General features: G+C 36.0%; 1 protein-coding gene across 1 annotated transcript; it reads right to left on the bottom strand.

Moving 5' to 3' along the window:
• Nucleotides 1-15,509: 15,509 nt before the first annotated feature.
• LOC127135780 (protein FAR1-RELATED SEQUENCE 5-like) lies at nucleotides 15,510-16,739 on the bottom strand. The gene is made up of 2 exons (XM_051062415.1): nucleotides 16,460-16,739; nucleotides 15,510-16,279 (listed from the first exon to the last, which is right to left on the bottom strand). Exons 1-2 carry the CDS (start codon nucleotides 16,737-16,739, stop codon nucleotides 15,510-15,512), a joined length of 1,050 nt encoding a protein of 349 aa, XP_050918372.1.
• Nucleotides 16,740-17,388: the final 649 nt, after the last annotated feature.

Below are 17,388 nucleotides of genomic sequence, written 5' to 3'. Positions count from 1 at the left end.
AGAGGGTAAGAAATTATGTAAAAAAATATGGAAGGGTGATGTTGTGTATTTATAGATGGAGTGGTGCCATGACCATGGATGCGCCAATGCATGTGTGGCGCAAATGAATAACATTTCCATTTGATGAGCCAATGCAACTGGGGCCTAGGTTAGATGCTTTTGAAAAAGTGGTTATTTTGATAATATTTTGAAAAAATAATTATTTTAGAATTTTAATTAAAAAATAGATTATTTAAAAAAAACTCCTTTTATCTCATTTTTTTATTTTTTTTATTTACAAAATAGATAATTGTTTATGATTGATGAATCTCTATTTAATATTGCGAAATTAATATCCACCTCTCAACTTAAAATATACTAGACTTCCATCATTTACGGGGAAGGAAACTAAATTATTATTTTGAAGAAGATAAGGAAAGTCAATATTTTTGAAATACGGAAGTTTAGGTGGTGGAATACTGAATTTAATTTTTTATAACTATTTATAAAGAAAATACAAATTTTAGAGAATGGTGCTTTTATATTTTACAAGACTTATATGCATAATTATTGTGTTGTAGACTTATTTTAATAATTTTTTTCCTACATGCATTATTATGTTTTCTTATTTTTTATATAGAAGCAAATTGAGTGCAGTATATATTTACATAGATTTTGATTGTTGTTTTTATTATGTTTGTCTATATTGTAAATCAACATTGAGAAAGAGAAGTGATAAATAAGATAAGTAATGGTTGGAATAAATACTAAAAAAAATGAAGGAAAGTTGGACAAAATAGAAGATAATGCGATTTTTTATTTAAAATAACCATTTAAAAAAAAACTAAAATAATCAATATTTTAAAAAAATATACCGAAATAATCACCTTTCAAAACAGATGTACCAGATGAATTGACGCATCCATTTTAAACCAAGAGGAGGCGTCATTGATGTTGACATATGCTTTAAAAGCAATGCATGGAGGCGCCAATAACCATGACGCATATGCATGGCATTGGTGTATGCGCCAATTCATCTGGCACATACATCTTAATATTATTTTTTTAATTTTTTTATTATTTATTTAATAAATAATGAAAAAGAATATTATAGAAAAAATTATTCATCATATAATAAAAGTTACATGGGATTGACAAAAATTTAATGACGAGCCCGATTGAAACGTCCCCCTGTTCTACATCCAGGTGCATTAGTTTGTCTTCGAGGTCTCTCATGATTTTTCTGAGGTGTTTGGGGTCTTTGTGTGCTGACCTGATCCAATGATGGCTGGTGTGAAGGTCCGACGAAAGTTCCAGTGGTATTTGATAGATGTGTCATCATTTGTTCCCAATAGCCGGGGGCTCTGGCCAACCGCGCTTCCGTAATATAGTTTGATGCCCATGTTGTCGTAGTTGAGTCGATGTGGTTGGGTGAATTATGAACGATATAGTTGTCTGAATTGAGACATTAAATCATTTTGGAAACAAAGCAATGGTTCTTGGGGTGTACTATAGTTAAACAATGGTTGAGTGTTTTGGTGATGAGATGTTTGGGTGGTCATTGGTCGGGGGCTACGATGAAGTGATCCATATGAATCATCTGGGCTATAGACAGTTATGGTTGATGTGTGTGGTTGTTGGTGGGTAAGGTTTGATTCTTGGTTTTGTGGTTGGGTGGGTGGCATGAATGGATTGCGAGGTTGGGTGTTTGGTTGTTGGGTGGGTGACATGAATGAGTTGCAAAAGGAAGGTGAAATGTGTGGGTCTCGGGTCTCCATCTCTCCAACAAAGCAAGAATAAATTTGTAATCAATCGAGTACGAGACTATGTTGAAGAGATTTCCAAAACCACATCCTCTAATATATGGTTCTATCAAAGGATCGTGGGGTACATATTCATGTACACGACATCGAAATCGCTTTGGATCCTAATAAAACATACGTAAGAAATAGAATAAGAAGAAGTAATATATAATAAAAACATAGATAAGAAAGATATACGAAATAAATATGAAATAAGTAAAAAGAGAGTAATAACATACAAATGTCGAGATATTGTCGATTGTTCCTATGTGTTCATCACCAATAGTCAACAGAGACATAGTGATGCGGAGGTTGAGTGTTGCAGAGGTTGAGTGTGACCATGGATGCGCCAATGCATGTGTGGCGCAAATGAATAACATTTTCATTTGATGCGCCAATGCAACTGGCGCCTAGGTTAGATGTTTTTGAAAAAGTGGTTATTTTGATATTTTGAAAAAATAGTTATTTTAGAATTTTAATTTAAAAAATAGTTATTCTTTAAAAAAAAACTTGTTTTATCTCAATTTTTCATGTCATCCATGGTCATGTCTTCCTCACCACATTACATGATCAGTGCTCATACCAAAGGTGAAATATTTGAGCATCAATTATTCGGTTTTTATTTTCACAACACAGAGGTAACTCGGTTTACAATAAATCAACGATCAAATTTTTCACATCTAAAACAAAGAATATAAAAGAAATTGCAGTGCAGTCCTGTGGGCCAAATCATTTATAAAAATCTGGTGTAGTTTGCAGAAAACCAGATAAAGTTTTATCAGAAGAAGATTCGAGATGATGACGATGTTCATCATATGTTTGTCAGTCACGAACAATCTGGATACAACGATATAGAGTTGTATATATTACCACAACAATAACACGTGTCTCAGTTCATTGATCAGTCACAAGTGTTTTGTGAAACTGATGACGACGAACAAGCTGAGGTGAATGTTGTAGATGACGAAGAAGAAGAAACCGAGATTTTGGTTGATTCAATGGTGAACCATGACGAAGAAGAGGAGTCATTACTAGCTAGTCATGTATATTGTCCACCTCAACACATGACAAACTTGAATTTGGATTCCGATGAACCTTCATCAGATGTATGGTACAATCCTTATGTACAAATGCAAGGATCTTTAAAACAAGGAGACACATTTCTCACAAAAGAAGATTGTGTAAAAACCATTAAAAAGTTTCACATTGAACTATCAGTTAATTTCAGAGTTGATAGAACTAATGCATTGAGGTACAAAATTTATTGTCCAAATGAGCACTGCCTTTTCAGGTTGTCAGCTTCGTACCAGAAGATGAGTGATTCTTGGGAGATTGGATCCATGGGTCCAGTTCACACATACATGCTCACAAACCCAATGCAAGACCATCGAAAACTTAGCTCTCAGTTAATATGCGATGAAATTTTGCCTGTCATTGACGACAATCCGTCGTTAAAGGTGAGTACAATAATCTCGTATATTGTAGCACAATACCACTACACTCCATCATATAAGAAGACTTGGATAAATATGACAAAGGTTGTTGAAAAATGTATGGTAATTGGGAGGAGTCTTACAAACAACTTCCAAAATACATGTTGGCTCTTAAACAATATGCTTCAGGGACTATTGTCAAGTTGGAAACGTTGCCCGCATATACACCAGACGGGACATATGCTATTGAAAATGGAATATTCCACTGTCTCTTCTGGGCCTATAAACCATGCATCAAAGGTTTTTCTTTTTGTAAACCTATTATACAAATTGATGATACATGGTTGTACGGGAAATACAAAGGAATATTACTGATGATATTGACACAAGATGGCCATAACAACATTTTTCTAATCGACTTTTCCCTTGTTGAAGGGGAGACTGCTGAGGGATGGAGTTTTTTCCTAAAAAATCTCTGATTTCACGTTGCACCTCAACCTAACTTATGTTTGATCTCCGACAGACACCCTTCAATCATCAGTGCATATAATAACATTGATAATGGCTGGCAGTATCCTCCTTCGATGCATGTCTTCCGTATTAGACATATTGCTCATAATTTTATGTGGGAGATCAAAGACAAAATGTTGCGGAAGAAGGTTGTCAATGCAGGTTACGCATTATCAGAATCTTCTTTCAAACACTACCACGAAGAAATAAGATTATCAAACACATATGCAATACGGTGGATCGATAGTATTCCATTTGAGAAGTAGACTAGGGCATACGACAACGGTCAACATTGGGGTCATATTGTAACACCCCGAATATTGTTAGATTAATTTAAATATTATTTTAATATGATTATTTGAAGGTGAAATGAATTATTAAATAATATTGGGAATTATTATTATTATTATAGATGTTATTTATTTTAATAATAATTAAATAAATAAAATAAATGGAATATGAAGAGTGGAAGGGTAAAAGGGGAATTTGATAAAAGAGGCCAAAGTGAGAACTCAGGGTGTTTTTTTCACGTATTTTGCCTCAGAGTCAGAGAAAGGGAGAAGCGCTGAAGAGAAAGAGAAGGAAGAGGAAAAGGCCAAAGATTGCTCAGAACTTCCTTCAATCCAAAGAGGTAAGGGGTCTGAACCTTATTAAACAATAATATGCTGAAAATGGTGAAATATTGGATGAACGAAATTGGGATTTTAATCGAAGGAATTCGTAGAAATTATATGCAATGATGTTAAGATTTGTGAAATCGAATAGGGGACTATTTGTATTAGATGATATGAGTGATTTTGTGTGAAATTTGGACTGTGGAAGGATGAATTTGGATAGATCTCGTAGCAGAGAAAGCCATTGCAGATCTGGAAATCTGGTTTCTGGTCATACGCGTATGGCACTAGGCAATACGCGTATGAGATTGCTGGTACGCGTATGGCACTAGGCAATACGCGTATGGATGAGGAAGATGATGTTTTGAACGTGTTTTGGTCTCTGTTGGTACGCGTATGGGAATGTGATACGCGTAGCATACGCGTATGGATATGGGCAATACGCGTATGGATTTGGTCAGGCGTGGGCAATACGCGTATGGGCATAGGCAATACGCGTATGGGCAGACTTGTGGTCTTTCCTGGGCTGTTGTTGTGCAGTTTTGGTTGTTTAGGCTGAGCGAGGTAACTTAGCTGATGCATGGTATACGAGGGATCATTTCCCGTTGCTTTGAGTGGTATAGATATTAGTAGAGTGTGCTAATACTGTGTTTGATTATGTGGCATGATGTGATATGCTTTTGTGATAGAATGTGTTAATGATGATGATAACATGACTATATGATGTTGTTGTTGCTATGTTGATTATGATGCATGCTTGGTGTGCATGCATTCATGAAAGGCCGATGCCTAGTGATGAACGGACTGAGTTCCAATGATGTTGTTGACTCCGGGCTTGTTGAGAGGCTTGGTTCCTTGCGGGGGAACTCGGATTCTATGGTGATGAATCTGGGAGTGGTGATCCTGTAGTTGGTCACAAAATGGGTATACCGAGTCGTGTTGAGTCATGCATGGGTGTGTGCATTGCATTTGATATGTTGTTTTGTTGATGTTCATGAGTATGTTGATTATGATGATTATGATGAGCTGTGTTGGCATATGTGAAATATATTTATGTTTATATTTCTGTCGTTATATTATTATTTAATAATGTAATTCTCACCCCTTCTGCATGTGTTTATGTTCATCTATGATGAGCAATGTGCAGATAAAGAGGAGTAGCTATTGTTGAGGTTTGAAGAATAAGTGTAGAGTTATTCTACAGAGTCGAGTCAAATGCTCTGGTCATGTGACACCGGGGTTATGGGATTCGATAGATAATTGGTTATTATTTACGTTGTTTATGATGACTAATATGTTGAGATGCTTTGTTGAGATAATGTTGAAACATTATTATGAATTGTTATATGATGAATGATAATATTTGTGTTGTTGTCCGCTGCGAAGTTTTAATAAAATAAATAATATGTTTTATGTTGTGATGCGATAAGTGTTATGTTGTAAGAAATGTAAACTCTTCTACATGTTGTACTCTGATAATCTATTTAAATATGTCGTTTGGGTAGAAGGGTGTTACATTAGTGGTATCAGAGCATTGTCAGTCCAGTCGAGTCATAATGTGATGTTTTCCCTGATGGTCGATTAGTGTAAATGACACTGTCGATATTTAACGGTTGTGGTGGTGTTGTGCAGAGTATGGCTGGAGAAAATGACCGTGCGATTGCTGAGGCTTTGGCTGCTATGGCGCAGGCTATGCAGGCGCAGCAGAATCCGCCGGTCGACGAGTTTAAGAATTTGGGAAGGTTTCTGAAGAATAACCCTCCTACATTCAAGGGGCGCTATGATCCAGATGGTGCTCAGATTTGGCTGAAGGAAATTGAGAAGATTTTCCGGGTGATGACGTGTACTGAAGCACAGAAGGTGCAGTTTGGTACGCATATGTTGTCTGAAGAGGCTGAAAACTGGTGGGATAACACTCGCCAGAGGATTGAAGTACCAGGTGCTGAGATGACTTGGGAAAGGTTCAAGACGGTCTTTCTAGAGAAATATTTTCCTGCCGATGTGCGATGTAAGAAGGAGATGGAATTTCTAGAACTGAAGCAGGGTAACATGTCTGTTGCTGATTACGCTTCGAAGTTTGAGGAACTGGTGCAGTATTGCCCTCATTATAATGGTGCTGATGCTGAGGAATCCAAGTGTGTCAAGTTTGAGAACGGGTTGCGTCCCGAGATCAAACAAGGCATTGGTTACCAGGAGATTCGTAGGTTTCCTACGCTGGTTAATAAGTGCAGGATATTTGATGAAGATAGCAAGGCTAGGACTGCTCATTACAAGAGTCTTAGTGAGAAGAAGAATAAGGATCGTGGTAGTCCTTATGCATCTCCGAATGGTAAAGGTAAGCAGAAAGTGGAAGATGAGAAGAAGCCAAGTGGAAGAGGATCTCCCATAGCTGGTAAATGTTTCAAGTGTGGCGAGCCAGGCCACCGTACGGATAGCTGTACCAAGAAAGTGCTGAGATGTTTCCGATGCGGTCAGGCTGGACATAGAGTTACTGAATGTAAGGATGCTGGTCCGACATGTTTTAATTGTGGCGAGAAAGGCCATATCAGTTCGCAGTGCTCGAAACCGAAGAAGGCGGCTACTGCAGCTCATACTACTGGTAGGGTGTTTGCTCTGAGTGGGGCTGAAGCTCCTAAAGAAGATAATCTGATTAAAGGTACTTGCTTGATTAATAATGTTGAATTGCTTGCTATTGTTGACACTGGTGCTACTCATTCGTTTATTTCGTATGAGTGTGCGACCAGGATTGGTGTGATAATGTCGTCCCTAGGCGGAAGTATGGTGATAGATACTCCTGCTAATGGTTCTGTGAAGACTTCTGTTGTCTGTCGAGGTTGTCATTTGACGATCTTTGAGAGAGAGTTCGTGATTGATTTGGTGTGCTTACCCTTGCACCAAATTGATATTATTCTGGGAATGAATTGGCTAGAATTATATGGCGTGTTTATCAACTGCTATGGGAAGACGGTGTGGTTTTCTGAAGTTGGTGAGAATGATGAGGCAAGATTTCTATCTGCTAGGCAGGTGGGGGATTTTGTGAAAAATGAAGCTCAGATATTCGCTTTATTTGCGTCTCTGCAATCGGATAAGAAAGTGGTGAGTGTAGATTTGCCTGTTGTCTGTGAATTTCAGGATGTGTTTCCGGAGGATGTAAGTGATTTACCTCCAGAACGTGAAGTCGAATTTGCCATTGACTTAGTACCAGGTACGAGTCCAGTGTCGATGTCTCCTTATAGAATGTCGGCAACTGAATTAGTTGAATTGAAGAAGCAACTTGAAGAATTGCTTGAGAAGAAGTTTGTGCGTCCAAGTGTTTCTCCTTGGGGTGCACCAGTGTTGTTAGTGAAGAAGAAAGAAGGTACGATGAGGTTGTGTGTCGATTATCGGCAGTTGAATAAGGTGACTATCAAGAATCGGTATCCATTGCCGAGGATTGATGATTTGATGGACCAGTTGGTCGGAGCTCATGTTTTCAGTAAGATTGATTTGCGGTCGGGTTATCATCAGATCCGAGTGAAGTCAGACGATATTGCGAAGACTGCTTTCCGTACGAGGTATGGTCATTATGAATACACTGTGATGCCGTTCGGTGTATCTAATGCTCCAGGTGTGTTTATGGAATATATGAAACGTATATTTCATCCGTACCTTGATAATTTTGTTGTGGTGTTCATAGATGATATATTGATATATTCTAAGACGGAAGAAGAGCATGCAGGACATCTGAGAATTGTTTTGCAGGTGTTAAGAGAAAAGAAATTATATGCAAAGTTATCTAAATGTGAGTTCTGGTTGAAGGAAGTGAGTTTCCTTGGCCATGTGATTTCGAGTGGTGGGATTTCTGTTGATCCTGCTAAAGTTGATGCTGTATTACAGTGGGAGACTCCGAAGTCTGCTACTGAGATACGCAGTTTTCTGGGGTTAGCTGGTTATTATCGCAGATTTATTGAAGGCTTCTCTAAGTTGGCATTGCCGTTGACGCAGTTGACTAAGAAGGGTCAAGTATATGTGTGGGATGCAGCTTGTGAAGCGAGTTTTGTGGAGTTGAAGAGGCGGTTGACCAGTGCTCCAGTGTTGATCTTGCCTAATCCTGGTGAGTCCTTCGTTGTCTATTGTGATGCTTCTTTGATGGGTCTTGGTGGTGTTTTGATGCAGAATGGTAAAGTTGTAGCTTATGCTTCTAGACAGTTGAAAGTTCATGAGAGGAATTATCCTACGCATGATCTAGAACTTGCAGCTGTTGTATTTGTGTTGAAAATGTGGAGGCATTATCTGTATGGTTCCAGATTCGAAGTGTTCAGTGATCACAAGAGTCTGAAGTATTTGTTTGATCAGAAAGAGTTAAATATGAGGCAGAGAAGGTGGTTAGAATTACTGAAGGATTTTGACTTTGAATTGAGTTATCATCCCGGTAAGGCTAATGTAGTTGCAGATGCGCTGAGTAGAAAGTCTCTACATATGTCTATGATGATGGTTCGGGAGCTTGAGTTAATTGAACAGTTCCGTGATATGAGTTTGGGTTGTGAAGTTTCCGCTGATAGTGTAAAGTTGGGTATGCTGAAGTTGACTAGTGGAATTCTGGAAGATATTCGGAATGGTCAGCAAGTTGATGTCGCTCTAGTTGATCATATTACTATGGTTAACCAGGGTAATGGTGGTAATTTTGAGATTGATGAGAATGGCATCCTGCGATTTAAAGGTAGAGTTTGTGTTCCTGAGGTGTCTGAATTGAAAAAGAGTATTCTTGAAGAGGGCCATAGGAGTGGATTGAGTATCCATCCAGGTGCAACTAAAATGTATCAAGATTTGAAGAAGTTGTTTTGGTGGGCTGGTATGAAAAGAGATGTTGCTAAGTTTGTGTATGCCTGTTTGACTTGTCAGAAGTCAAAGATTGAACATCAGAAACCGACAGGTATGATGCAACCTTTGAAGATTCCTGAATGGAAGTGGGATAGCATTTCCATGGATTTTGTGACGGGATTGCCGAGGACGACGAAAGGTAATGATTCTATTTGGGTGATTGTGGATCGATTGACTAAGTCGGCGCATTTCTTGCCGATGAAGATTAATCACTCTTTAGAGAAGTTGGCAGAGTTGTATATTGAGGAGATAGTGAGGCTGCATGGTATTCCATCCAGTATTGTGTCTGATAGAGATCCCAGATTTACTTCTAGATTTTGGGAAAGTTTGCAGAAAGCGTTGGGAACTAAGTTGAGGTTGAGTTCAGCTTATCATCCTCAGACTGATGGTCAGACCGAAAGAACTATCCAATCCTTGGAGGATTTGTTGAGATCGCTTGTGTGTTGGAGCAGAGTGGTTCTTGGGATAGTTATTTGCCGTTGGTGGAGTTTACTTATAATAATAGTTTTCATGCTAGTATCGGTATGGCTCCATATGAAGCATTGTATGGTAGGAGGTGTAGAACTCCATTGTGTTGGTATGAATCAGGTGAGAGTGTTGTACTCGGACCTGAGATTGTGCAGCAGACGACTGAAAGGGTTAAGATGATTCAGGAGAAAATGAAGATTTCTCAGAGTCGTCAGAAGAGTTATCATGATAAGAGGAGAAAGGCACTTGAGTTCCAAGAGGGAGATCATGTGTTCTTGAGAGTTACTCCGACGACAGGTGTGGGTAGAGCTTTAAAGTCTAAAAAGCTTACTCCGAGGTTTGTGGGTCCGTATCAGATTTTGAAGAGGGTTGGAGAAGTGGCGTATCGGATAGCTTTACCGCCGTCGCTTTCTAACCTGCATGATGTGTTTCATGTATCTCAGTTGAGAAAATATGTTGCGGATCCTTCGCATGTTGTTCAGTTGGATGATATCCAGGTGAGGGATAATTTGACCGTTGAGGTGTTGCCAATTCGGATAGATGACCGAGAAGAGAAGACCCTGAGAGGTAAGAAGATTGCTCTAGTGAAAGTTGTTTGGGAAGGTCCAGCTGGTGAGAGCTTGACTTGGGAGCGTGAAGATTAGATGAAGGAGTCGTATCCGGCTCTATTTGCTTGAGGTATGTTTTCGAGGACGAAAACTTCTAAAGTGGGGGAGAGTTGTAACACCCCGAATATTGTTAGATTAATTTAAATATTATTTTAATATGATTATTTGAAGGTGAAATGAATTATTAAATAATATTGGGAATTATTATTATTATTATAGATGTTATTTATTTTAATAATAATTAAATAAATAAAATAAATGGAATATGAAGAGTGGAAGGGTAAAAGGGGAATTTGATAAAAGAGGCCAAAGTGAGAACTCAGGGTGTTTTTTTCACGTATTTTGCCTCAGAGTCAGAGAAAGGGAGAAGCGCTGAAGAGAAAGAGAAGGAAGAGGAAAAGGCCAAAGATTGCTCAGAACTTCCTTCAATCCAAAGAGGTAAGGGGTCTGAACCTTATTAAACAATAATATGCTGAAAATGGTGAAATATTGGATGAACGAAATTGGGATTTTAATCGAAGGAATTCGTAGAAATTATATGCAATGATGTTAAGATTTGTGAAATCGAATAGGGGACTATTTGTATTAGATGATATGAGTGATTTTGTGTGAAATTTGGACTGTGGAAGGATGAATTTGGATAGATCTCGTAGCAGAGAAAGCCATTGCAGATCTGGAAATCTGGTTTCTGGTCATACGCGTATGGCACTAGGCAATACGCGTATGAGATTGCTGGTACGCGTATGGCACTAGGCAATACGCGTATGGATGAGGAAGATGATGTTTTGAACGTGTTTTGGTCTCTGTTGGTACGCGTATGGGAATGTGATACGCGTAGCATACGCGTATGGACATGGGCAATACGCGTATGGATTTGGTCAGGCGTGGGCAATACGCGTATGGGCATAGGCAATACGCGTATGGGCAGACTTGTGGTCTTTCCTGGGCTGTTGTTGTGCAGTTTTGGTTGTTTAGGCTGAGCGAGGTAACTTAGCTGATGCATGGTATACGAGGGATCATTTCCCGTTGCTTTGTGTGGTATAGATATTAGTAGAGTGTGCTAATACTGTGTTTGATTATGTGGCATGATGTGATATGCTTTTGTGATAGAATGTGTTAATGATGATGATAACATGACTATATGATGATGATGTTGCTATGTTGATTATGATGCATGCTTGGTGTGCATGCATTCATGAAAGGCCGATGCCTAGTGATGAACGGACTGAGTTCCAATGATGTTGTTGACTCCGGGCTTGTTGAGAGGCTTGGTTCCTTGCGGGGAACTCGGATTCTATGGTGATGAATCTGGGAGTGGTGATCCTGTAGTTGGTCACAAAATGGGTATACCGAGTCGTGTTGAGTCATGCATGGGTGTGTGCATTGCATTTGATATGTTGTTTTGTTGATGTTCATGAGTATGTTGATTATGATGATTATGATGAGCTGTGTTGGCATATGTGAAATATATTTATGTTTATATTTCTGTCGTTATATTATTATTTAATAATGTAATTCTCACCCCTTCTGCATGTGTTTATGTTCATCTATGATGAGCAATGTGCAGATAAAGAGGAGTAGCTATTGTTGAGGTTTGAAGAATAAGTGTAGAGTTATTCTACAGAGTCGAGTCAAATGCTCTGGTCATGTGACACCGGGGTTATGGGATTCGATAGATAATTGGTTATTATTTACGTTGTTTATGATGACTAATATGTTGAGATGCTTTGTTGAGATAATGTTGAAACATTATTATGAATTGTTATATGATGAATGATAATATTTGTGTTGTTGTCCGCTGCGAAGTTTTAATAAAATAAATAATATGTTTTATGTTGTGATGCGATAAGTGTTATGTTGTAAGAAATGTAAACTCTTCTACATGTTGTACTCTGATAATCTATTTAAATATGTCGTTTGGGTAGAAGGGTGTTACACATATGACAACAAATCTTGTGGAATCAATAAACTCTGTCTTCAAAGGCATCTGAAACATACATATAACTACTTTGGTGCAGACAACATATTTCAGGCTAGGGGCGTTGTTTGAGACCAGACGTTCCAAATGGAGTTCAATGTTGCAATCTGGGCAGTTGTTCAGTGATGCTTCAATGAAATTCATTAGACACGAAGTTTCCAAAGCAAACACACACGTGGTCACGGTGTTTGACCGTACTAAAGGTTGGTATACTGTTACCGAGTCCATGGATCACAATGAGGGCATGCCGATGGAACAATACAGAGTCGAACTAGATAAAGGTTGGTGCGACTGCGGAAAGTTCCAAGCCTTCCGTACGCCCTACTCTCATGTCATTGCGGCATGTTCAAAGGTTCGAAGGGATTCATCCTACTTATTATTTGACGTTTACAAAGTCACCAGCCTATCAAATGTTTACAAAATTAGTTTTTCCATAATGGCAAAAGAGGATTACTGGCCAGAATATTAAGAGGACATTGTCTGGCACAACGAAGTTACGCGAAGGAAGAAAAAGGATCGCCCAAACAACACCCGTATTCGAACCGAAATGGATACGGCAAACAAAATGGTTATATTATGTAGTTCATATCGTCAGTCAGGTCACAGTCGTACTAACTGTCCTAGTGTTGGAACGAGCACAACAAGATAAATTCACATGTACCTCTGTTGCAATATATAAAAAACTAAATTTATTTCATATTATAAGTTTGTGAGGAAATACCATTACATAAACAACAACACAAACAACTAAAACAATTAAAATACCATTACAATAACTAAGCAATTACAACCATCAAAACAATTTTGAACATATAATGCATCATCTTGAATGTCTCTATCAGTCTTAATATCCACTCATTCACGCACTTCTCCATTTTGGTTGAACGTGGACACAAATCATTTGATTCTTCTAATCCTTTCACCATCTCCAATTTCTCCATCTAACCAACTGTTCAACGTCTAAGTAAGACGTTCAAACGAATCTATATTCAAAAGTCGAATCTTTATCGGAGACGAAATGACGGAAAATATTAAATCGGCATTTCGCTTGTGAATGTATTCAGACATGGTTAAAACTCAAAAACTTGAAGGAGATTGAAGTTGAATGAAAGAAAATGTGGTTGTAGGATAAAATTGTGTGAAAAATATGGCTGAAGGGTAACATATTTATAGAAGAAGTATGAAAATGCATACGTCAAAGGGTTAGGCGTCACACATGTCAACACATGTATGCGCTTGAAGCATGGGTGCAAGCACATGCATGCACCAACACCCTTGACGCCTCAGTGCATGTGTCAGTGGTGATCGTGCCTCTTCTTGGTTTAAAATGGATGCGCCAGATGAACTGATGCAACTATTTTGAAACGTGGTTATTTCGGTAGTTTTTTTAAAATATTAGTTATTTTAGAATTTTTTTTATAAAAATTTTTTTATTTTAAAAAAAATTCAGATAATATGATGTTGAAATTTTTAAAAAAGAAGGTCATGTGACAATTGAAGAGATTTTATGCGCTAACTCATTCTAAAGGGCACAGTGCATCAAGGGCCATTGGTAAGAGAGATTTTTTACTACTATATTTTTCTAGAAATAAGTTCTTAATTTTGTTACTATAACGTTTACTTTTAATTTTTATTATTATTATATTTTTGTTACTACTTTATTATTATTATATTTTTATCATCTTAATTTTAATTTTTTCAGATGAATTTTTATCACCTGAATTTTAATTCTAATAATTATGCTTAAACAATATTATAATTTATAAATAATATTATCATTTTGAGATTAATTGGAATACACTGTGAATGTAAAACCATTTTACACTATCATCCAATTAAAACTATTCATTTTGACATATAAGCATGTAATTAAAAATAAATATTATAATAATTATTAAATCATAATAATAACAATTTCTCCACGTTTCTCTCTTTCTCTTTCTTCTTTCACGTTTCTCATTTTACACTATCATCCAATTAAAATTATTCATTTTGACATATAAGCATGTAATTAAAAATAAATATTATAATAATTATTAAATCATAATAATAACAATTTCTTCACGTTTCTCTCTTTCTCTTTCTTCTTTCACGTTTCTCTCACTCTCTTTCTCTTTCTTCTCCCACGTTTCTCTCACTCTCTTTCTCTTTCTTCTCCCACGTTTCTCTCACTCCCTTTATTTCTCATTTCAGTTACATCTATTATTCTTCCCACACTTCATCCATCTATTCAAAATTGATCTTTATACTTTCACAAATTTTATCTCACAAACTATATTTGCAAATCTCTACATACATGAGGTTAAACCCTAAACTTATAATATTTTCTACTTTTTTGTAATTGTGTGACTTTCCAATTTTTTCTTGTTTTTTTCTTCTTTTAATATTAAATTTAAGTAGAATAATTTATGAACTTATACTGATTGTTGAAACTTTATAAAATTTAAAGCAATGGTAACTTGAGTTTTAACAAATAATATGGGATTTGATTAAAAGAGAAAGATACAATAAATTGTCTCTATAGATTGAGCATGAAAAAGAAAATAAAAATTAACGATCTCTCTACATAAAAGCATTCAATATTAGACAAAATTTGAAAAAAAATTCAAAAGTTAAGAATAAATGGATAAGCACATAACTTTATAAAGAATGAGAAATGTTTCTTTAATCCCTCATAGACTCCAACATAAAAAAAAATCAACAAAAGACCATTTGATCTAAACACAAAAATTACATTAGAGTAAAATAGTAAGTGCAAAAAACCAACAACTTAAATAAGGCTATGATGAAGTCTCCAAAGAGCATAGAAGCAACTTGTTGAATTTTCCTGTTCTAAAAGGCTTGATAAGACATGACTTGAATAAAAACCTTCAATTATAATATGAAGACAATTAATTATTAAAATTAACACTAGTATAAATATAAGCAAAAGTAGTAATATTAGAAAAAACTATTACCTCTTAATCAACCAACAATATAGAAGTTTTAAAATAGAGTTTGAAAATTGAATTTATCACCTAAAAATCATAAGTATGTTGTTAGTGAATAAAATTAACATGATAAAAAAATGAGAAGACATGTACATGTAATTTTAAGATACCTTGTTTGATTTAAATTTGGACATTTAGGCTTAGTATGATCCTTTTTCATGCAATAACTACAAGTAAAGGAACCTTTTCTGACCATCTCCAAACTACTTTTCATTCGCAAAGTCTGCGGACGTCCTTTAGTTGCTATAAGTGGAGGGTCATGCAAAGCTATGTTAACATCAGATATTTTTGGCATATCTCAGATGTTGAATCAACAAACTTCTTATTTGACTCTTCAATATCCAATAAATCAAGTTTTGCAATCCCATTTTGCAAACTTTGAATTGCAATATCGTGATGTTTTTCGGATTTTGAACCTCTTTCTGATAGTTCGAGGGAGTGAACCATAATAATATTAAACAATGAAGTGTCAGAAGTGTTGCTGCTTCCTTCTTGAAATCCTTCAATTGTCACTTCTTTTACCTTTTCTTTTTTAGCATTAATAGACCATCTATGTAAAACATACTGTGAAGGGAGACAATAAACCTTTTTCTTTATGAATACACATAATACATGTCTACAAAGAATACCTGAATATTCAAACATGTGACAACTACAATTTGCTTCTTTTGAAGTGACATGAAAATTCACATAGTAGATATGCTTCTCTTTATAAATTTCACGAACTTTATACGTTGAGACTTCAATAGAAAACTTAACCTTTTCTGTGATAAATAATTGAGAACCAACCAACTCATCTTGAAATATTCTAAACATTTTTCTTGTATAAATTTTTGAAGTTTCTTCTTCCATGGGATATAAAGTTCGTAAAAGTGGCTTTGAATTTCTTGTTTTGAAAGTTTTCTCTCTTTCCTTGTTGTAACGTGGATCAAGAGCTTTTTCATATTGTGTCACAAATTGGCTTAATGAAGTACTTGAATTCAAAAAATCCTTAAAATATTTATTCATATTTTCACTCCTTTGAGTGGTAGACATTCCTGCACAAAAATTATGACGTACATAAGCAAGAATCTATTTTTCTCGAATGGAGAATATCTTGTTTAGCCATTGATTATCTTGTAATCCATATTTATCAATCATTGTTTCCCAATCAGAATCAAATTCTTCAACAGTGGTAGATTGGTGGATGCACTTGTAAAATTGATTTTTAAATTCACCATGTTCATGATAGACACGATTCAAGTATTCAGGAACTTTTTTCTCAATATGCCACATGCAATAATGATGATTAACCTTTGGAAATACCTTTGCAACTGTATTACTAATAGCAACATCTTGATCTGTGATGATAGTTTTAGGAGAAATTCCACTCATTGCTTCTAACCAAGTACTTAGCAACCAAAAAAAACTCTCTATAGTTTCATCCCATAATAGAGCACAACCAAAAAGAATGGATTGTTGATGATGATTAACTTCTGTGAATGGAACAAAAGACATTTATATTTATTTGTCAAATACGTCGGATCAAAAGTAACAACATCACCAAAGTATTTATATGCCATTTTGGACCTTGAATCAATCCAAAAACAATTTGCTAATCTTCCTTTAGCGTCCATTTGAAAAGCATAGAAAAAATCCAGGATTCTTCAATTGACAACTTTTAAAATATGATAACATCATTTGAGCATCTCCATTTTCTAACTTTTTTTGTCTCTTTTCAATTAAGTAATTTATAACATCTTGTGGACTAAAACTAACATTATCAACACCACCACTTTCAGTACATAAGACAGATCTTATTTTATTAGGGCCTAAATCAGAATCATGCAACACATCAATAAGTTTTTTTTGCACATTAGTCTTCTTTCTATGTACTCGAAGAAACTGTGAACTTTTAGGAGAAAATAGTTCATGATTATGCTCCCTTACAAATCTTGAAACAATCCATATTTCTCCATTTTTCTTTAAATACAACATTGCCTTGCATCCTACCCTTGTTTCATCGTGTACGATAATACTATTACTTTCTTCTTTCACATATTTTTTTGCCCGAAATCCCTCCTTTGAACAGAGAAATTCTCAACCTATTATCATACCATTTGTTCTTGATTTAGTAACACGACCCATACAAAAACTAAAATCTGTA

This window comes from Lathyrus oleraceus, chromosome 4, assembly GCF_024323335.1.
Source record: "Lathyrus oleraceus cultivar Zhongwan6 chromosome 4, CAAS_Psat_ZW6_1.0, whole genome shotgun sequence".
In the NCBI taxonomy this organism is placed as follows: Eukaryota; Viridiplantae; Streptophyta; class Magnoliopsida; order Fabales; family Fabaceae; genus Lathyrus; species Lathyrus oleraceus.
Note: the sequence above shows the minus strand (reverse complement) of the source record. Positions and strands in the feature narration are given on the sequence as shown.